At 51.7% G+C, this 23,274-nt stretch overlaps 1 protein-coding gene across 2 annotated transcripts in view; it reads left to right on the forward strand.

Annotated features, from left to right (window-relative positions):
• Nucleotides 1-23,274, forward strand: part of WDR59 (WD repeat domain 59) — a 1,027,519-nt gene that overhangs the window by 327,292 nt on the left and 676,953 nt on the right. For both annotated transcript variants that reach the window (XM_086945225.1, XM_086945226.1), the window contains exon 11: nt 20,933-21,012. In XM_086945225.1, coding sequence (XP_086801351.1) covers nt 20,933-21,012 — 80 coding nt within the window. The remainder of the gene's footprint in view (nt 1-20,932; nt 21,013-23,274) is intronic.

The raw sequence follows: 23,274 nt of genomic DNA on the forward strand, positions 1-23,274 counted from the left end.
AGGTGCACGTTAGATGCTGCTGACACTGTGGCTATAGCTTTTAACACCAGTGTTCTCGTAAGGAGGCTTGCCTGGCGACGCATTTCTGGGTTCAAACCACAGGTTCAGGCTTCCATTTTGAACACACCGTTTGACAAACAACAACTCTTTGGACCTGTAGTAGACTAATCTTTGGAAAATATGAAGAAGGACACAGAGGTGGCTGTTGGACCCGGCCTCGTGGCGTGGCCCTCTCTGATACCCGCAACCCCATAACGACGGATGGAACTGATTTCCGTCCATCCAGAACTATACATGACACTCCTACACCGGACCTGAGACGACCTCCAGACTGCGTGCCTGCACCCGTGCACGTGACCATCAGACTCCATGTTTGGCCACCCCGGGCAGCCGGCCGCCTTCTTCCCTTTCGGCAGCCCTTGGCCGCTCCTGGCTGCAGCAAGGCGTGCGCATCCGGCGCGCCCAGACCCGCCCGGGGGGTGAATGACTCACCAAGTACCCGAAACCAAGACTTCCATCACACCTCCGGCCCCCTTCAGAGGAACTGGTTTCCCTCACACCTCTGAACCATCCCTGGGGGCTGGTTTCGATCACACCTTTGGCCTCCTAGCGAGCTGGCTCCAGACCTTGATGGGCGTCTGGGATCCCCTGGACGCATGGTCCAAAGCATCAAAGAACCAGCCGCCCAGACAATCGGCCGCCTGGCCCTCGGACCACCGGCCTCTTGCCTATGAGAGTCCGGACATCAAAGGGCTCCTGGACTATAAGACAGCCTGCCTCCCATCTAGCCGGCAGTTGTATCCTGGACAAGAAAGCCCTGCTGATCTGATCGCGGCTGACCTTGAGGAGAACAGACTCTGACCCACCGAGCCCTGCTGACGTCGTCGCGGCTCATCCTCAAAGCTACGGAACTGAACCACTGAGCCCTGCTGACACTGTCGCGGCTCCCTCTCGAAGAGTAAGACCTGAACCATCGGAGCCCTGCTGACCTCGTCGCGGCCCACTCTTGAGAACGAGAGACTCTTGCTACCATCCTGAGCCCTGCGGAAGCTGTCGTGGCTCCACCTGCCTACGAGTACTACGGAGTACTCCCGATCAAGCCCTGCTGACCTCGTCGCGGCTCAAAGAACTCTCTGGTCCGGCTGGACCATCGACGCTACCCTTACGACAATCTTGAATAGAAGTGAGTAGGACAGCAAGTACCATCGCCAGCCCCCGTATCCCCCAGTTCGAGGATTGAGAACGGTGCGCAGGGTATGGTGCGTACCGACTGGCCCTCTAAGACTCTCCCGCTTCCCCGTTAGCTTGTTTACGAGACTTTCGCGATCCCTCGATCGCTGTGCATTGCTCCTTATTTTACTTTGATAAAGTTCATACTTGATAAAGCTTCACGGTGTGGTGTCCGTTCGTAAGTGTGGTGTGTCGACAGTGTGTACGATCAGTCCTCCCCGGCGAGGACCTTCCCTCGATAAGACTCGGCAGGAATTGTGGGAGAGGAGGGTCTCGGGTGGTTAAGAGAGCAGTCTTGACCCCTGGGGTCACCGCCTTCCAACAATGGTGGCAGCAACGGGATACGAACCTACGTCTGGAGATCGTACCACTGACACACTACCTGAACCCACACGCAGCAAACGCACGAGAAAGGAAGAGCAATAATGTCGTCCACAGAATCCGGTGAGAAGACGACATTCGATAAAGACCTATTGGAAGACTACACCCATAGAGAGCTAAAGCAGTTCTGCAAAGAACTAAGTATCGCGAGTACCGGACTAAGTACTAAGGAGGATTTCCAGAAAGCGCTAACGGCTTGGGTAGAGTCCGGAGCATCCCTTCCCCCGACTGAAGACAACGAGGGAGGGAGACCACAGACCCAACCCAGTACACCGACCGGTGAAAGAAACCCGCAACCAACCCGGAGCCCAGCAACCGGGAGGGATCGGTCGTCGGAAGAGATGGCCGACCGAGAACGTGACCGAAGCCAAGAACTAGAACTGGCGCGCCTCAAATTGGAGGGAGAACTCAAACTGGCAGAGAAAAAGTTGGCAGTCGAGCAGTTGCGGCTCCAGGGAGAGCTGGAAAAGAAGAAGCTCCAGAGGGAGCATGAAGGCCGGAAACTCCAGCTCGAGCACGAGCGCAGCCTCAAAGAACTAGAGTTGAAAGCCAGAGCAGAAGCACCCGGACCACCGGGACTCGGAGAGCAGGTGATCCCCCGAGAAACGAAGGTACACATCCCCAAAGACGTTGTGAAGGAGTTTTACAAAGGAGACGACATCCAGCAGTGGTTCAAGGCCTACGAGGTCGCCATGTCTGCCCACCGGGTCCCCGAGAAGGACTGGGGGGCCGGCCTGTGGAGCCGCTTCCTCAGCGAGGGAAGAGACACCCTGCTGGACCTACCGACCGCACACATGAAGGCCTACCCCCACATGAAAGACGCTCTCCTATTCCGCTACGGCCTAACGCCCGAAAAGTATCGCCAGCGGTTTAGGGAGTGCAAGAAGATTACTGGCACCACATGGGTGGACTATGTGAACTACTACACCCGGGCCTTAGATGGGTGGATCAAGGGCAGCAATGTGACCACCTTCGAAGGCCTAGTCGACCTAGTCGCTTACGAGCACCTGTCCGCGAATTGCTTTGTGGAACTGAGGCAGCATCTACTGGACAGCAAGCTCGCCAATCCACGAAAACTGGCTGTTGAAGCCGATCGCTGGGTGGCCACCCGAGTCCAGAAGGGGCCCGGGGGACACCCCCCACGGAACGACCAAGGATCTTCCCGCCAGCGGGGTAGGGGAGGTCGAGGTAAACAGCAAGGATCTCAGTCAGGGCCCCAGTGTAGCCCCCCCAGAAACCAGGCCCCCCGTTCTCCTCCCTCGACGAGAGCAGCCCCGAGCGTAGGTTCCCCGGGGCTCCGCACCAGCACAGCGTGCTTCAAGTGTCAGCAACCCGGGCACTATGCCGCTGATCCCCGATGCCCCATGCCCCAGAAACCCACTCCCACTGGCCCCTCCACCAGACAGATATCCTCGGTAGCCCTAGAAGAAGAAGAAATAGAAGAGCAGGGGAGTGGGAGCCCGCAGCCATGGTCTTGGCCTCCCTGGGGAATAGCGAGATTGTCCCGGGAGATTACCTGCCCAACAACACAGAAAAGTATCGTCAGACAGTTGAGGTTAACGGGCGCAGCATAGGAGCCCTTAGAGACACAGGAGCCAGCATCACGTCCGTTAGATACACGCTAGTCCCGGAGTCCATGATCATCCCCCACACCTCTTGCAGAGTGATAGCAGCTGGCAATTCCGTCCGCACCTGCAGGATAGCACAGGTTCCGTTTGAGTGGGAGGGAGTTTCGGGCGATCTACGGGTAGCGGTCCGCACGGACATGCCTGTGGACTGCCTCCTGGGAAATGACCTATAGAGCTCGAAGTGGAAAGATGTAGAAAGGAGGACCCATCTAGAGATGTTGGGTCTGCCCCACTGGGCCTGTGTGAGCACCCGAGCCATGACCGCCAGAATGACCAACCCCGGGAACGAAGAGTCTGAGTTCCCCAGTGCAGCCCCTAATTCCCCAGAGGGAGGCGAGCGCCCCACGGTCCTCGACCAGCCCTCCAACGAAGAAAGCGAATCCGACGAAGGTCCCCTCGGACCCGCCGTCGATCCGGTCCCCACCCTAACAGATATCCCGAGTTGGCCCAGTGGCGCCAAGAGGGAGGACCGTCCCGAGAAGAGTTCTGCCAGGAGCAGACCTCCTGCCCTGCCCTTGAGGGGCTACGGCAACAGGCCGCAGCCCAGGCCGCCGGAGACCAGTCCGGTTCCCACTACCTTTACTGGGAAAATGGTCTACTCTACAGCGAACAGAAGACCGCCGAACTAGGGTCAGCCCGAGTGCTGGTGGTACCCCTACGTTTCCGCTGCCTCCTCCTCAACCTGGCCCACGATGTGCCCCTGGCGAGACACTTGGGCCAAGATAAAACCTACCAGCGACTAGTGACCCATTTCTACTGGCCCCGCATGCGGGCCGATGTGGAACACCACTGTAAGTCCTGCCCCACGTGTCAGGCCAGCAGCAAAAGCGGAGGTAAGCGCAAGGCTCCCCTCCAGCCCTTCCCAGTTGTCAGTACCCCCTTTGAAAGGGTGGGAATCGACATTGTCGGACCTCTGGACCCCCGGACCTCCTTAGGTCACAGGTTCATCCTTGTCTTGGTCGATCACGCCACCCGATACTCCTCCGCCACTGGGAGAGATCCAATGCAACGACATCGCAGACTTTTTCATTTCCAAAGTAGACAAGATCTACAATTCACTCTCTACTGCTCTTTGCAACTTATCCCCTGACCCGTCCACACTGGACACATCTGATTCCCCCCCTCCGACGCCATACATTTCAGAATGGCCTCAGCTCCAACAAAACTCGCTCCGTGAGTGTATGGCCATGGTTAATTCTGGCTCTCCCCTTGACCCAATCCCTATCCATACTCTCCGCCAGCTCTGCCCAGACCTGCTCCTAGTTATTCAAGATCTCCTCAACTCTTCTCTACGAGAATCCATTGTCCCGGAGGAATGGAAAAGAGCAATGGTGATTCCTCTCTTAAAAAAACCTGGCGCTGACCCTGAGATTTATTCTAACTACCGCCCCATTTCCCTGCTGCCCATATTCTCAAAAATTTTGGAAAGACATATCAATACCCACCTTACCTCCCATATCGAGGCTACAGGCTTCCTACATCCTTCCCAATCGGGGTTTCGTACCCACTTCTCTACAGAGACCACTCTTTTAGGTGTCACTGAGAACTTACGTCTCCGCCTCGATCAGGGCGAAACCTCAGCGCTTATTCTTTTAGACTAAAGCGCCGCATTCGATACGGTTTCGCACCCTGTCCTTCTGAAGGCACTGGAGGCGGACGGAGTCACCGGACCGGCTCTGGCCTGGCTCTCCTTTTACCTCAGTGATAGTTCTTTCCAAGTTTTCTCTTCCAATTCTGCTTCCTCTGTGCGTTCGTCTGCGCATGGGGTGCCCCAGGGGTCTTCACTTAGCCCAATGCTATTTAACATCTACGTGAGACCCCTGGCCACCATCGTAGAAGACTCTGGCCTTACCCTTTATTCATATGCAGACGATACCCAAATCATTTTTTCTCTTTCCTCTGCCAAAACCCGTGCTCCATCTGCTCTCAAACTAGGACTTAGTAGAGTTGCTGAATGGATGAGGGCTAATCTCCTGAAATTAAACGGAGACAAGACGGAGGTAGTCATCCTAGGTAAACAGAAACATCTCTGGGGCCCCCAACATTGGCCTTCGGAAATGGGGACTTTACCCCTGCCTGTCACACAGGTACGTAACCTTGGCTTTATCCTAGATGACTCACTAACCATGCGACATCAGGTTGTCAAGGTGGCAGCCATCTGTTTATCCATTCTTGGGTGGCTCCGCAAAATTCTTTGGATGCTCCTGGACTCGACAAGGCGTACGGTAGTCCAGGCATTAGTCATCGCCCGCCTGGACTACGGCAACGTACTTTACCTCGGAGCCACCGCGGAAACACAGAGGAAACTCCAGCTGGTCCAAAACTCTGCTGCCCGCCTACTCCGCAAAGTTCCCTGGAGATCTTCCATCTCCCCCTATCTCAAAGACCTTCACTGGCTCCGCATTGAAAGCAGAATTAAATTCAAGGCCCTCTGCTTTATGCACAAGATCAAGCAGGGGCTTGCCCCTGCCTATCTCCAGTCTATTGTTCAACCTTACACTCCCTCCCGTCTACTTAGATCCTCTTCTCAAGGGAACTTTCTAACCCCTCGCTTCAAATTGGCAAGAATTGGCGGACGATCCTTCGCCTGCCTTGCCCCTAAGCTATGGAATGCTCTTCCGGCCCCACTGAAATCTGAACCTTCCCTGATCAAATTTCGAAAAAAACTCACAACTTTGCTTTTCACTCAGTGATAATCCCTCTAACCTCATGACCTCTGCCCTCAGTCTTGCATCGGGAGAACCCATGTGGGTAGCTGCGCGCACTACAAACTTAAAATACAATACAATACAATACAATACTGGATACTACAGGAAGTTTGTGAAGGGCTATGGGTCCATTGTGACTCCGATCACAAAACTCACATCCAATAACATGCCCAAGGAAAGTAAACTGGACTGTTAGCTGCCAAAAGGCTTTTGACACCCTGAAAGAAGCCATGTGGTCAGCACCCATTCTAAAAGCACCAGACTACTCCAAGCAGTTCATAGTGCAGACTGATGCCTCAAGGCTAGGGATAGGAGCAGTCCTCTCCCAGATCAATGATGAAGGCCAAGACCAACCTGTTGCTTTTATAAGCAGGAGGCTACTCCCCAGTGAGCAGCGTTGAAGTGCCATTGAGAGGGAGGCCTTTGCTGTGGTTTGGTCCCTGAAGAAGTTGAGGCCCTACTTATTTGGAACTCACTTCCTGGTTCAAACTGACCACAGACCTCTCAGATGGCTAATGCCGATGGAAGGGGAAAATCCAAAACTATTGAGATGGCCCATTTCCCTCCAGGTTATGGACTTTGAAGTGGAACACCAACCAGGGACTGCCCATGCCAATGCAAATGGACTTTCCAGGTTCTTCCACTTAGACAATGAAGACTCCCTAGGGCAAGGTTAGTCTCATCGCCTCATGTTTGAGGGGGGGGGGGGGATTGTGTGAGAAAGTGCTATCTTTCTTGCCTTGGTATGCCCCCACTTTTTTCTGAACTGCTCAATCAATCATATAATTTGTAAAGCGCACTACATACCCGTGAGGGTCTCAAGGTGCTGTGGTTGTGGGGGGCTGCTACTGATCGAAGAGACAGGTCTTGAGACGTCTTCTGAAGGCCAGCAGGTCCTGGGTCAGACGTAGGCTGGTAGGGAGAGTGTTCCAGGTCTTGGCGGCGAGGTAGGAGAAGGATCTGCCGCCGGCGGTGGTTTTCCGGATGCGTGGAACTGTGGAGAGGGCGAGGTTGGCGGAGCGGAGGCTGCGGGTGGGGTGTAAAAGCTGAGTCGGTTGTTGAGGTATGCTGGTCCGGCGTTGTGTAGGGATTTGTGTGCGTGGATGAGGAGTTTGAAGGTGATCCTCTTGTTGACGGGGAGCCAATGCAGGCCTCTCAGGTGGGGTGTGATGTGGCTGCATCGGGGGACGTCGAGGATCAAGTCGTGTTGAGGCGTTCTGGATGCGTTGTAGCCGTCTCAGGGGCTTGGTTGTTGTTCCTGCGTAGAGGTTGTTCCCGTAGTCTAGTCTGCTGGTAACGAGGGCCTGGGTGATGTTTTTTCTCGTGTCGGAGGGGATCCATTTGAAGTTCCTGCGGAGCATTCAGAGGGTGTTGAAGCAGGAAGCGGAGACGGCGTTGACCTCTTGGTCATGGAGAGGGCGGAGTCGAGGATGACCCCCAGGTTGTGTGCGTGGTCGGTGGGCTCTGGAGCTGTTCCTAGCGATGTTGGCCACCAGGAGTCGTCCCAGGCTGAGGGGTTGGGGCCGAGGATGAGGACCTCCGTCTTGTCTGAATTCAGCTTCAGCCTGCTGTCCTTCATCCATTCGGCGACTGCCTTAATTCCTCTGTGGAGATTGGGTTTGGTGGTGTGGGGGTCTTCGGTGAGGGAGATGATCAGCTGGGTGTCGTCTGCGTAGGAGATGATGTTGAGGCTATGTTGTCTGGCGACGTGGGCGAGTGGTGTCATGTAGACATCCTTTCTAGACTAGACTTCAGTAATGCAATCTTCCTGGGAGCCCATGAAGCTACAATCAACAAGCTCCAACAAACCCAAAATGCCGCTGCCAGGCTCCTAACGGGTACCCCCTTCAGGTCGTCTGCTAAACCTGCTCTTAAGGCTCTCCATTGGCTCCCCGTGCGAGAGAGAATCCTTTTTAAATCCCTTTGTATCTCCCATAAAATCATGCAAGGTAAAGGACCTCCAATTCTGAGCAGCCTAGTCACTCCCTATAAACCCAATAGACCTCTGCGCTCAGATAATAGACATCTGGCCATTGTGCCCAGATTCAAGAAGACACGCACTGGAGGCCATCGCTTTTCGGTAAAGGCGGCTTCACATTGGAACTCTCTCCCACCGAAACTTCGGGCAGAATCCGGCCACCTTCTTTTCCGAAAGACACTGAAAACCTACCTCTTCCCCAAATAACTTCCTTTCTACTCCTCATACCCCTCTCAGAGTGTAACTCTATCTTAGCGCTGGGATGCAACCGGGTAGCTACGCGCTTTACAAAAACGCAATACAATACAATACAATACAACAGCGTCGGGCTGAGGGATGATCCTTGTGGAACACTGCAGATCATCTCAGTGGTCTTGGAGCGGAAGGGTGGGAGGCGGACACTTTGGGTTCTGCCGGAGAGGAGGGATGTGGTCCAGGTCAGGGCCTTCTCTTGGATTCCGGCGTCATGGAGGCGTGCTGTTAGGGTGCAGTGTCAGACTGTGTCGAAGACTGCTGATAGGTCCAGAAGGATGAGGGTGGCTGTTTCTCCTTGGTCCATAAGGATCCTGATGTCATCCGTGGCGGCGATGAGGGCGGTCTCGATGCTGTGGTTGCTGAGGAAGCAGGACTGGGATGGGTCCAGGATGTTGTTATCTTCGAGGTAGCGGGTCAGCTGTCTGTTGATGATCTTCTCCGTGACTTTCGCTGGGAAAGGGAACAGGGAGATGGGCCGGAAGTTCTCGAGGTCCTTGGGGTCCGTCTTGGGTTTCTTCAGTAGGGCTTTGATCTCGGCGTGCTTCCAGCTCTCCGGGAAGGTCCCGGTCTCGAAGGAGATGTTGATTGTTTTCCGGAGGTGAGGTGTGATGGCTGTGCTGGCTTTTTTGAAAACTTGGTGAGGGCATGCGTCGGATGGGGATCCAGAGTGGATGGAGTTCATGGTCTTGATGGTGTCTTTGTCGCTGACGTTGGACCAGACGGTCAGGCGACTGGTGCGGGTGGTGGTCGCAGGGGTGGTGGTTTCGGCAGTGGATGTGGGGGTGGCATTGTTGAAGCTGTCATGGATGTCGGTTATCTTGCGGTGAAAGAAGGTGACTAGTGAGTTGCACAGGTTTTGTGATGGTGGGATGTCATTGGTGTTGGAGCTGGGGTTGGAGAGTTCTTTTAATATGTTGAAGAGCTCTTTGCTGTTGTGTGTGTTGTTGTCTAGGCGGTCCTCTTGGCGGTCCTCTTGGCGGTCCTGATGAGTTGGTGGTGTCTGCGGGTGGCGTGCTTGTGGGCTGTGTATCTGTCCGGTCCTCGGTCACAGAGCCAGCTCTTCTCCAGCTTCCGACAGGTGGGCTTGGAGGTCCGGAGGTCGTCGGTGAACCATGCGGCTTTCTTGTTGGTGTGATTGGTGGCCGAGGTTTTGAGTGGGGCGAGGGTGTTGGTGCAGTCGTTGATCCACTGTTTGAGGTTGATGAGGTCGGTGGGGTCGGCGGGTGGTCCCTGGGCGATGGTGGTGGTCAGTTGGTCCTCAGTGACCTTGCCCCAGCAGCGGCGTGGCATCTGTTGGGTGCGGTGGTGGGTTTCCTGAAGGTGAAGTGGACGCATCTGTGGTCTGTCCAGTGGGGTTCGGTGGTGTGGTTGAAGGAGACGTGGGGACTTGCGGAGAAGATGGGGTCCAGTGTGTGTCCGGCGGCGTGGGTGGGTGTCGTCACGAGTTGTTTGAGTCCGAGGTTGTCGATCAGGATGGTGGAGTTGGCGTCGTTGTTGTTCTCGAGGTGGAAGTTCAGGTCCCCGAGGAGGATGTAGTCCGAGGAGGCGAGGGCCTGGGTACTGATGAGGTCAGCGATGGTGTAGCTTAACTGTGGTCGGGGTCCGGGTGGTCTGTAGACGAGTGTTCCTCTGAGGGTGGTGTTGTGGTCGGTGTGGATCTGGAAGTGCATGTACTCGGCAGTGGTGAGGGTATCGTCGGTGCTTTTCGAGACTCCTTGTGGATGATGGTCATTCCCCCCTCCCACTCCGTTGGTGCGGTCTCTGTGGGAGATCTTGAAGCCCTCTGGGATGGCTATGGCGATGTCTGGTGCCGAGGTGGTGTTCAGCCAGGTCTCCGTCAGGAAGGCGACGTCGGGGTGGTTGAGTCAAGGAGGTCCCAGAGTTCGATGGCATGCTTGCGAGCGGAGCGGGTGTTGAGGAGGATGCATCGGAGGTGGTTGGGTTCTCTGGTTGATGGTTTGGCGGGCCGGATGCTGGTGAAGCTGCAGTTCCGGCAGGTGAAGGGTTCTTGGGTGCGCTTCGGGGTGGCCCGGTAGCCGAAGTGATCTCGTCCGGGGTTGAGTGTGTGGAGGGTGCTGGAGTTGTAGTGCAGTCTGGTGTTGTGGCGGCTACGGGGTCCAGGGGTTCTGGCGCTGGGCGCGGTCCAGGCGCGGACGGGCGCAGACGGGCTTGCCTTTGGCGCGCCAGCGGCGCGGCCTCCATAAGAAGGGCTATTGGAGGGAGGAGCAGCTGGGGAGGCGGGAACGGGCGGCGAATGGGGCACGAGGAGGGCGGGGCCGCAGGGAGGCAGCAGCGGGAAGCGCGGAGGAGGGGGTCGGGTGGGGGGCAGAGGGGGGGGAGGGCTCAGGGCACCAGAGGTGAAGGTGGCAAAACAACAATCAGTGGCAAAAAACTGCAATCAGGGACAGAGGAATAATAACAGTGTGGCGATTCAGAAGGAGGGACTCGGACAACAGAGCTAGGTAAGTGAGGTTTTATTTTTATGAATGTCTTTTTCTTTCTCTGGGTCTGTCTTTCACGTGCTAAGGTGGCAGGGTCCAAGGTGTCAGCGAGGGCGCGGAATCTTCGAGGACTGGTCCGCCTTCTCTCCTCTTCTATGGTTTCCAGGTCTTTCTCTCGGGCTGGGTTCCAAAGCCACATGCGGGAGAGAAAGAGAAGGCTTTAGCGCTCTGAACGATGGACTAGGGTTCCCCTCGGGACGCCCAGGAAGTGCGGACACCGGTGGTTTTGTGCTCTCTACTATCTTTTTAGGTGTAGAAAAGGTGAGGTACACGTAGTGAGGATAGGAAAAGGGGGGTAGTGGGAGAGAAAGGGAAGGAAAGACAGGACGGTATGTACAATATTTACACGGCGTTTCCACGCTGACTCAGCCAATCCAATACCCGGTTACGCACCTGAGTGAGCCACACTCCTCCGTGGGTGTGGCTGGGCGGTGCTTGGGAACGTTGGCCTCCAGGCACAGCTACTTCCGCTCCTCTGTAATGATCTCACGCAATCCTTCTCCGTCCTCCGCCGTCTTCCTTTGCTCTCCTCTCTTCCTCCAGGTGTCGAGACACACCAACGTCTTTACTTCCTGCTTTTTGTCCACTCCTCTGGATGGCTCGTCATTCTGGGGCGTGTACTGCTCCTCCAATGGGCTCGCTCGGCATAGCAGTGCGTCGTAAGGAGGAGTGTTCTCAGTTGTATCATCGGCGCCCTTAAAGGTACAGTTCTCTTTGTGGGATGGTAGACGACTCCACCACGCTTCGGACTCCGTTTCCCAGGGGTCCTGAAGCGATGAAAGAGAGGGGTTATCATTGTCAGCTAACCACGAGTCCTTGTCAGTATCGGTCCCCGCCACCCCGCTACAAACAGTAAACAGTGGCAACAATCAGGTGCAGAAGAGTAAAAACAGTAAACATTGGCAAGAAGAGGAGATAGTCAGAGGCAGAAGATAAAGGACAGACCCACAGGCAACCAAGCGAGGACACAGCGGGCAGCAGGACAGCGGCCCAGGGGGACTGAGGGGGGGCGCCCTACCTGGTGTCAAATGTGCTTTGACTGAAAGTGCCCTGGGTTTCTACCAACCAGGTACCCACGGCCTGTGTTCCTTCCCTAAAACTGTGTTGAAACTAAAACCTAATTGGCATCTCTGGCCACCTTTCAGCCCCTAGAAAATTTTACCCTAGGTACCCAGGGCATGGTGATCAGAGAAGACCCCTGAGGGCTGAAACACTTACTGTGCCACCCTCAGGGGCCCTGTACCCTGACACCCACACACTGCCTTTGCAGGTTGAATGTCTAAGTACAGAACTAAACAAAGAGTCGACATGGCACACATCCCTGAGTGCCATACCCACAGAAACCACTGCCCTGGCATACTTCAGTCACCCCTCTAGCTGGGTGCCCTATGCCAGAGGTGTGGGCACATGTGCATGAGCCCTGTGCCCCTGCAGTACCCAGGGCCATCCCTGGGCACTGTAAGTGCAGTGATGCCATTAAGAGTATATGGTGCTAGGAGGTTGTCATTACGAACTCCACAGCACCATAATGGCTACACTGAAGACTGACAGGTTTGGTACCAACCTTCTCAGCACATTAAACCTGCACTGATGCCAGTGTAGGATTTAATGTAAAATGCACCAGAGGGTATCTCAGAGATGCCCCTGAAAACCTAACCTACAACCCACGTCTGGGCTGAGTGGCTGCAGAGACTGCCACACAGCAGACATGTTGCTGGACCCCTGGGTGGAGAGCCCCCGCTTTCCTGGGCCTGCAACAATGCACATCCTGGGCGAGGTGCTAGGTCTTCCCCAGGATGGGCAGGGGGAAGCTTAAAAGGCATGCCACCTCTGTGAGCTTCTCCTGACTATTTGCTGTACCCAGCAACTGGCCCCCACCAGTCCTGACACCCACTCTGGCGGGAAGACTGGCGGGATAAACTACATCAGGAAGGGGGGTGTGCCAGCCTGTGCCAACCCAACCCCTCAGGTGGGGGAGACGAAGTGATGCACGACCCCGGGCTCCGGCCATCTTGAAGATGGGGAGCCCTGCCCAATCACAGCTTGGCTCCTGCCCCCCTCCCACAGAAAAGGAGCAGGCTAGGGGGTGTACCCACCCCAGGACAGGGACCTATTGGTCCCTGCCCTAGCCCTACCTGTAACGCCCCTAAATTCAGTATTTAGGGGCTCCCTGAACCTTCCTTCCTCAACCCGATAAGAAAAGAAGAAAGAAGATCAAGAAGAGGAAGACCCGCCGTGCAGCTGCTAACAGGACGACAAAAACTGACTTGGCCCCAGCCCTACCGGCTGTCGATCCTGGAACCTGCTCCTGCCTAATCCCGGTGACTCCCGCGGACAGCAACCTTGGGACACCCAGAGGACCTGCCTGCCTTGACCCTCTTAAAGACGGGGACTCCCATCAGCAGAGGCTCTGCTGCAACAACACCTCTGGTGCCAGCTAGGAAGCTCTGGACCAGCCCACTCTGCACCAGCCGAGCCCGGGCCGAGCCAAACTGAACCAAGACCACGAGGACGTCCCCCTGGCGACTGAGACCAGAAGTCCAGTGCCCAAAGACCCTCCTCAACGAACCAGACTACGCCTGCAGACTAAGAACCAGGGGCCACCCCAACCGCGACCAGCTGAGGGTAAGCTTTTTCGACACCCAAAGACACCCCTGCACCCGGTGCCCTACAGCCCCCTGTGCCTCCCTTTGGGGTACCTACCTGTGCTCCAAGATCCCAACTTACCTCTCCAAGTGCTGGTCGCCCCTGGAGAGTCTCCGTCCCCGAGCCTGCAGCTTTTTGTTCCTTTTTGATCTGTCCCATTGGATGACATTGAGCGCTCGACTGCTCAAAAGCACCCTGCACCCAGTTGTCCGAGTGCTGCTGGCTGTGCCACCTTTCTCCTGTCCTACTTCCCCCTTTGCCCTGAGCAAGTGATCCGGAGCCCTGCTCCCACAGCCATGTGGCCTGCTAGGCAGCAGCCCCCAACCGGAGGCCCCCTTTCCCTCATTGGATAACATTGGGCCTAACTACCTCTGCACCCGGCCGCCCCTGTGCTGCTGGGGGTGAACTAACTGTACTTACCTGACCCTGGGGACCCCTGAGTCTATGCCCAGAACCCTAACTTCACCAGCCAAGTACTCACCTGGAAACCGGTAACTCACTTACCTGCTATTGGATAACATTGACTGGTTTGACTCGAAAAATCTTCTAAGTGTGAAGTTTTGGAAACTAAAAATATTCATATAAAATCACTCGAATTCCGAAGTACTCACCTGTGATCAGGGTAGAAGCCAGTACTGCACCTTGTAGCCCACTACTGACCGGCAAAAGTAATCATTACCAGGTTTACAAGTAATCTGTATTTTCTCCATAGGAATTCATTGTCTGTTTTTCTATGAAATTTCTTCTAAGTGTCTACTTTGAAAACTTGCAATATTCTTTAAAAAGCGTACGAAATACTGAAACGCATTTACGTACTGTTTTAAGTTGAGACCCCAGTTCTGGACTTAGGAACTCAGTACTGGATTACAAAAGTAACTAGATCGTACTTTACCTGCAACCTGAATTTTTTCCCATTGGATAACATTGTCAGATTTTATTTTGAAAAGTTTCAAAGTGTGAACTTTTAAAACAGCTTTATACTCATGAAAATTCAATACAGTAATTAAAACGTTTTTACTAAATTGGTTTCAGTTTAGACCCCAGGACTGAATCTAGGATCTATTCCTGGAACTACTAAAGTAATCTGTATAGTAATCAACTATACTTATATGCTGAAAACCCATTGAGCTCAATGCTAAAGTGTGTCTAGAATTGTGTTGCCTACTGCAACCCCTTTTTCTATTGTGTTCACAAACTTTATTGCTTCCTTGCAAAGTAATCACATGAGAGTACTCATACCAAGAAAAGTATATTTTGTATGCCTGTTGGTTCTAAAAATAAAACAACTATATCTTTTGATATGTCAAGTCAAGTCAAATAATTTATATAGCGCACTACATACCCAGAGGGTCTCAAGGCGCTTAGGGAGGGGAGGAGGATTACTTGTCAAATATCCACGTTTTAAGTTGCTTTCTGAATGCTAGGTGGTTCTGGGTAAGGCGAAGGTAAGTGGGGAGTGAGTTCCATGTTTTAGCTGCCAGGTATGAGAAGGATCTGCCTCCCATGGTGGACTTGTTGATGCGAGGTACAGTGGCGAGGGCTTGGCTGGAAGAACGTAGTTGGCGGGAGGGGGTGTAGAAGGACAGTCGTGAGTTGAGGCATTCTGGTCCGATGTCGTAGAGTGATTTGTGTGCGTGGGTTAGCAGTCGGAAAGTGATCCTCTTATTGACGGGAAGCCAGTGGAGGTCTTTCAGGTGACCAGAGATGTGTTCGTTACGCGGGATGTCTAATATGATCCTGGCTGAGGCGTTTTGGATCCGTTGGAGTTTCTTCTGGAGTTTAGCGGTAGTACCTGCGTAGAGGGTGTTTCCGTAGTCCAGTCGGCTCGTGACCAGAGCATGGGTGACTGTTTTTCTGGTTTCGGTGGGGATCCAGCGAAATGTTTTTTTGAGCATGCGAAGAATGTTGAAGCAGGATGAGGATACGGCGCTGACTTGTCTGTTCATTGAAAGTGAAGAATCCAGGATAACGCCTAGGTTCCGTGCGTGGTCTGTCGGGATGGGTGCTTTTCCAAGGGCTTCCGGCCACCAAGAGTCGTCCCATGCAGAGGGGGATGTACCTAAGATGAGGACTTCTGTTTTATCTGAGTTCAGTTTCAGACGGCTGTGTTTCATCCATTCGGCAACTTCTTTCATTCCTTCGTGTAGGTTAGTTTTGGCGGTGCTGGGGTCATTGGTTAGAGAAAGGATCAGTTGAGTGTCATCCGCGTAGGAGATGATGTTGAGATTGTGTTGGCGAGCGATGGCCGCGAGGGGGCTCATGTATACGTTGAAGAGGGTGGGACTGAGTGAGGATCCTTGTGGTACGCCACAGATGACTTCAGTGGCCTCGTACTTGAATGGTGGAAGGCGGACTCTCTGGGTTCTTCCGGTGAGGAACGAGGTGATCCATTCAAGTGCTTTTCCTTGTATTCTGATGTTTCTGAGGCGTTGTAAAAGGGTGCTGTGGCAGACTGTGTCGAAGGCTGCAGAGAGGTCGAGGAGGATGAGGGCGACTGTGTCTCCATTGTCCAGTAGAGTTCGAATGTCGTCTGTTGCTGCGATGAGGGCGGTCTCAGTGCTGTGTTTTGCTCGGAAGCCAGATTGTGAGGAGTCGAGGGATTTGTTGGCTTCGAGGAAAGCGGCGAGCTGGTTGTTGACAGCTTTCTCGATGACTTTGGCCGGGAAAGGAAGGAGCGATATGGGGCGGTAATTTTTGAGTTCGGTGGGGTCCGCTGTGGGTTTTTTCAGAAGGGCGGTGAGTTCAGCGTGTTTCCAGCTTTCCGGGAAGGTGGCGGAGTTGAAGGAGCAGTTGATGACGTCTCGGAGGTGCGGTGCTATGACGGAGTCTGCTTTGTTGAAGATGTGGTGAGGACATGGGTCTGTGGGGGATCCTGAGTGGATGGAGTTCATCAGGCGGATGGTGTCCTCAGTGGAGATTGGGTTCCAGTCGTAAAGGGTGTTCAAGGGGGGAGAATGTTCAGCAAATGGTTGGGTGGGTTGGTCTCCGGGTTGGTTGTCGAAGCTGTTGTGGATGTCTGCAATTTTGTTGTGGAAGAATAAAGCCAGGGAGTCGCAGAGGGCTTGAGAGGGGGTGATGTCGTTGGAGTTGGCCGAGGGGTTGGTGAATTCCTTGACGATGTTGAAAAGTTCCTTGCTGTTGTGGGCGTTGTTGTCTAATCGATCCTTGAATGCTGTTTTCTTGGCCTTTCGGATTAGTTGGTGGTGTGTGCGGGTGGCGTTTTTGAAGGCGTCCTTGGTGCTAGTGGTTGGGTCTTTTTTCCAGGCCTTTTCAAGGGAGCGGCAGAGTTTCTTGGACTTCTTAAGATCATCGTTGAACCATGAGGCCTTCTTGCTGCCAGGTTTGCATTGACGTTTTTTCAGTGGTGCTAGGATGTCGGCGGTGTTGGATAACCATAGGGTGAAGTTGGCGGCGGCTTGGTCTGGGTTAGAAGAGTGGGTTGGGGTGTTTAGAAGGAGCGATGAGGAGATCTGGTCGATGGTGATTTTGTTCCAGTTTCTTTGCAGAGTAGGTTAGAGGTGGTTGGTGGGTTTCGGCTTGTTGTAGGTGAAGTGAACGTAGCTGTGGTCAGTCCAGAGGAGATCCGTAGTGTGGCTGAAGGAGACATGATTGCTGGAGGTGAAGATGGGGTCGAGTGTGTGACCTGCGATGTGGGTGGGGGAAGTGACCAGTTGTTTAAGTCCGAGGTTGGCGAGGTTGTCCAAGAGGGTGGTAGTGTTGCGGTCGTTGTTCTTTTCAAGGTGAAAGTTGAGGTCTCCCAGAAGGATGTAATCTTTGGAGGGGAGCGCGTGTGGAGTGATGAAGTCCGTGATGTCTTCACTGAATTTTGCGCGGGGTCCTGATGGTCTGTAGAGGAGGGTGCCTCTGAGTGTGGTCTTGGGGTCGATGTGGATCTGGAAGTGAAGGTGTTCAGAGTTGGCGAGGTTGACGTCAGAGCTGGTAGAGATGTGGATTGATTTTTTATGGACGATAGCGATTCCTCCTCCTGTGTGGCCGGTACGGTCCTTGCGTGTGATCTTATAATCTTGAGGGATGGCAATGGTGATGTCTGGGGCGGAGGAAGCGTTCATCCATGTTTCTGTTAGGAAGGCGACGTCTGGAGAGAAACAATTGGCCTGGAGTTCAGTCTTTGAGTGTGTGAAATCCTTTGCTGACTGAGTGTGTACAACAAATGCTTTACACTGTCCTCTGGTACTGCCTTACTGCTCGACCAAGCTACCACTTTTGAGAGTAAGGTCAGTCCTGACTTTAACCTCTGTTATACATCTGGGGTTTGTGGACTCTATACACACTGTACCTCATTCTGGTCCAGTATATATAGAGCCACTTTCTCATAGTGGTCCTTTGTACTAACCCCAAATTTCTACCCAAGGTAGTTCCTGCTTTCAAATAAATCAATCGGGTGAGTTACCTGTATTCTTTCCTCAACCTGGTTCAGTGGCAGAACAAGCTCTACACACCTTAGATGTTCGAAGAGCCATTTTATTTTACATTGAAAGAACAAAATCGTTTCGTAAAACTAAACAACTTTTTGTTGCTTTTGCTCCACTACACAAAGGCAATCCCGTATCCAAGTCCGGTATTGCCAGATGGATTGTTAAATGCATTCAAATTTGTTATGCAAAAGCAAAGAGAACTTTAACAATGCCCTCTAGAGGGCATTCCACTCATAAAATAGGGGCTACTGTTGCTTTCTCAGGAAACATGCCCATAGTTGACATTTGTAAAGCTGACTCATGGTCTACATTCACCAGGCTCTATTGTGTAGATATGTTAGCAAGACAAAAAGCTAATGTGGGCCAGGCAGTACTTAAAACATTCTTTCAGACAACTCCAACAGCTACAGGTTAGCCACCGCTGTGGGAGAATACTGCTGTATAATCTTTGCAAAGCATGTGATCTACAGCTCACGTGCCTCGAACGGATAATGTTACTTACCACGTAGGCATCTGTTCTTGGCATGCAGAGCTGTAGATTCACATGCGCCCACCCGCTCCCCGGGGACCTGTACCTGTTGCAGTTCTCTCTCTTATTCTATATACATATACATGGACATCTCTATTCTTTTGTTACTAACTCCATTCTCACCCTCTGTGGGTAAACAATCTAACAGTTGAGTCGATGCCCATGGTCACTATCACCAAAAGGAGGAGTCACCTTACCTCGGGACTAGGAAAGACTACTTCGAAGAAAAACAACTTGCAAAAATCCAGACCCAACACTAGATGGCAGGAGTATGCAAGCTTGTGAATCTACAGCTCTATATGCCAAGAACAGATGCTTACTGCTTAAGTAACAATATCCTTCTCTCCACCATGGCACTTTGCATGATGGTGCTGAGGGGTCCCTTAGGGTGGCATAATACATGCTGCAGCCCTTAGGGGCTTTGTTTTGCCTCCCTGCCATAGATACCAGGGGTACCATTTACTCAGGACTTACAGGGGATGCTAAAGGTATTGTCACTTTCGGGAACAATCATACAGTTTTAGAGAAAGAGATCTGGCACTGGGAACCTGGATAGCAGGAAACCAGTGCACTTTAGTCGGCTATCAGGCAAAAAGCATGTCAAAAAGGGGCACTTTCCTACAACCATTTCTTTAGTGAAGGATTTTGAAAGAACCATCCATGGTCTTTCCTTCTCATCTCACTAATTTGAAATGGCTTAGTTCCACTATGACCAAGAGAAATCTTTTGTATTGTTTCCCAATAAGAACATTGCTCACAGTAGGCATCATGTTACAACTTCTGTATTCATTTTCATCTCCACCACTCTTGCAAACATGTCTGTACTGTGGGCCTGTTAGGTCTAGCACCTTAAACACTCAAAAGGTGTGATGGGGTGAAAGTTTAGAGACAGGGCTCGGCACCAAGCAGTAATGGCTGCACATTGTTAGTTCTCCTGAGGAGGTGATGAGCCCCAGGCTCACACTGGTGCTTAACAGGTACCACTGTGACTGGATTCTGCCACTCTCCTACTTGCTGGGGAACCGTACAACATAATCCACATTGCGCCAGAACTTTAGAGGCAGGGCAAACTGGGCAAACCGCATCTATTGATTGAGGGCTCCTGCGGCGCAGGACGTGCCCAGTCAAACACCAGGCCACGAGGGGGCCCATCTGCGATGATCTGAGGCTGGGCTAGTCCACACCTATTAGCTGTATTTGCTGTTCGGTATTTATTTTTACATGCTGAAGCTAGTCAGTGAGGTATAGCCTGAATCCTGTGGCACAGCTAGCAAGGCCTAGCACCTCGTTGTGGCAAACATTTAGAAATCGATTGATGCCGATCTACATGTTTTGGGACTATGCACCCTTGAAGAATAAAATAGTTGTATCAGTGTTCATAGTGTATATCCCTTGCAGTGTTGAAAAGACACGAGACAAATCTGTCACTTGCCGCTCGCACATGACAGCCACATTCTAACCTAACAGCACTGCATTATCTCAGAGGCTTGGTAGCTAACAGACTCAATCACCCATACGTTAAGTGAGAGCCTGTGTAACTCTGCCCTCTCTTCTGACTTAGTAACGGTGAAATTGTCTGTCCTGCCAGTTCAGAGAGGTTATATCTCTTAGCTGGAGGTGGGACTCCACATCTACCCTAAGGCTCTCTTCCAGCCCTGCTCGACGGAATAAGATTTGGGTTTGTGAAGTAAGGTTAATTCAAACAGTGCTAATGTTCCTTAGTCATTGCTCTAGAATGTCAGGTACCTCCAAGCTGTTGGATTTGGCGAGATATTGCAGGAAGACAGTGATGCGGTCTTCACTTGCCTCTGCTACTACATACAAGGTGGGCAACTATGTCTAAGGTTGGACTTACCCTAAAAGTAAGGAAAAAGTCAATGGTAGTGGGGCAAAGTGTGAGCTAAACCATAGCTCCACCACAGCTTGACAGTTATCCAGCAAATGCACACAGATTCTGCAGCTCCATGCTATTAACTCAATTTCCCTGAGTGATTCTGCTTAATAGACCTCACTAGACACTGTGTCCTGACCCTAGAACTCATACCATTTCTCAGTATGCAAATGTCTGTGAAAATTAGCCTGAAAAATTAAATAGAACAACTAGAGGTCATACAGTTTTAATATAGATCACAAAGAATAGAAATTAGCTGCTCACTAACAGCAAAGACAAAGAACATCCACTGAGGCTCTGCATATTCTACGAGATCTGGAGAGAGGTTTGGATGTTAAGGTATATATGATGAAATTCCACGATGGCTAATGGGAGTTGTGGTGTCTAGTAAACATTTAGAGTGCGCCACTGGTACTTGTAGTAACTTCTGAGAAAACCTAAACCTCACCACTGGTCCTGCAAATCTGTGGGTGAAATCATGTGTGCCAAAACCTTTGTGCTCAATGAAAAGGCTTTTTCTCTGTACAGTTTAATCATGGTTTTACACTGTGGCACACTAATTCTATTGTGATAGACACACGCTCACCTGTGGCTGAATGGGTAATTTGTTTTCCAGCTCACGGCACCCACCAATAATTGTAGATGAAGAAAGATCAAGTGTGAATGAAGTTGAAAACAACATTAACTATATTATAATTTAAAATGATCAATTGCTAATTATTGATGACTGTTCTGTTATGTTTTTGTAGGATCCAAAGACTGTCAGCTTGTTACATGGTCCCGAGATCAGACATTGCGTATTTGGCGTGTGGATCCCCAGTTGCAGAGGGTATGTTAATAGTTTGTGATTGTTTTCTGTTACTGGTTCAACTGAAATGATAAAACAACCCCAAATTGCAATGATCCTATCATAGACGGCTGTAGCAACAGTGGAACTCAGCTATTTTGGCTGTGCGATTCACTGTAGTGACAATGCCTTGTAGAGTTTTGGTGAACAAACAAGAGCTAGGTTGTGGTGTTAAATTATACCATTATGGTAACTTCTTAAAACTTTTGTTATTAGTACTAGTACGGGATATAGTGCAAGATGTATTGAACACTCCCTTTTAGCTACTTATTGCTGAAACAATTCAATTCCTATTACTAAATGAAATATGTGCTTCTGATCTAGTGACCATATGACATGCCTTTTGTATGCCTTTCCACAAAAAAAGCTGTTGGTGCAAAAGAAGCTGGTAATGATTAGGTAATTTTACATATAAAAAAAAGTCCCTTTCAAAATAAACTTACATGAGTAAAGCATATATCATAATCTTGTGGGCCAGCCTACACAAGGAGGATAGGGAAATGGACAGATTTCCCTCATTGCTCTCACACAAATTCAAGGTTGGTTTTGGAGGTTTTGTAGTCCAGACTTGAGTGTGGTTAACCTGTGGTCAGTGCTGCTCTCCAGGAGCCTCCAGTGAGAGAGAGGTATACGCTGAGATAAAGTTATCCTTGGTGAACTACTACGTTACCCTTAGATTCACTCTGTCTGGAGGGGTCTCATTAGGACTGCTACAAGTGGGAAAGTGCTCTTTGTCAAGGAGCTAATGATAAAGGAAGGATTGCCCTGTGACAGTTGGATTGCTAAAGAAGCCATGCATAAGTGTTAGAAAGAAGCCCACGGGCATTCATAGGACATACATAGTATTGATAAATGCTCTTCAGAGCGCACCCAGGAGTGACAGATTCAACACACAATTCAGAAAAGGGGGTGGTGATGAACAGAGTGTCTGAATTAAGCAGACCACTCTTACCCAGTCCAAAGATCTGCTTGATCCATCACCGTTATTTATCTCACTGCACCATCCCAGCTCAGAACCCGGCTATATGCAAATCAGTCTGTCCCTGGCCCAGTGCATCATGGGAACAGGGCAGACTAAACTACCAAGCCAATTCTTCACCAGAAAGGAGACAAGCTACCGGGGACCGGTTTCTGGCATTTCAGCCGTCTTCGGCCCGGCTTGCTTGAATCCTGATGGTGAAGTGAGAAAGGGACTCATGTCTGAGTATACCCTGCCTCACCTATAGTGGCCAAAAACGATTCAGAAAAGGGGGTGGTGATGAACAGAGTGTCTGAATTTCCTTTCCAGTACAAGAATTGGCTTGGTAGTTTGGTCTGGCCTTTTCCCATGATGCACTGGGCCAGGGACAGACTAATTTGCATGTAGCCAGGTTCTGAGCTGGGATGGTGCAGTGAGCTAAAAAACGGTGATGAATCAAGCCCTGATCTGTTGACTGGGTACGAGTGTTCTGCTTAATTCAGATACTCTGTCCATCACCACCCCCTTTTCTGAATCGTTTTGTCCACCATAAGCGTGGAAGGGTATACTCAGATGTGAGTCCCTTGCTCACTGCACCATCAGGTTTCAAGCAAGCCGGGCCGAAGACGACTGTAATGCCAGAAACCGGTCCCTGGAAGCTTGTTTCCTTTCCAGTACAAGAATTGGCTTGGTAGTTTGGTCTGCCCTGTTCCCATGATGCACTGGGCCAGGGACAGACTAATTTGCATGTAGCCAGGTTCTGAGCTGGGATGGTGCAGTGAGCTAAAAAACGGTGATGGATCAAGCCCTGATCTGTTGACTGGGTACGAGTGTTCTGCTTAATTCAGATACTCTGTCCATCACCACCCCCTTTTCTGAATCGTTTTGTCCACCATAAGCGTGGAAGGGTATACTCAGATGTGAGTCCCTTGCTCACTGCACCATCAGGATTCAAGCAAGCCGGGCCGAAGACGGCTGTAATGCCAGAAACCGGTCCCCGGAAGCTTGTTTCCTTTCCAGTACAATAATTGGCTTGGTAGTTTGGTCTGCCCTGTTCCCATGATGCACTGGGCCAGGGACAGACTAATTTGCATGTAGCCAGGTTCTGAGCTGGGATGGTGCAGTGAGCTAAAAAACGGTGATGAATCAAGCCCTGATCTGTTGACTGGGTACGAGTGTTCTGCTTAATTCAGATACTCTGTCCATCACCACCCCCTTTTCTGAATAGATTCAACACACAGGCAAGCTTTGTTACAGACTGACAGGGTCCCAAGATAATGGTCGGG

The sequence above is a fragment of the Lissotriton vulgaris genome, chromosome 12 (genome assembly GCF_964263255.1).
Source record: "Lissotriton vulgaris chromosome 12, aLisVul1.2, whole genome shotgun sequence".
Lineage (NCBI taxonomy): Eukaryota > Metazoa > Chordata > Amphibia > Caudata > Salamandridae > Lissotriton > Lissotriton vulgaris.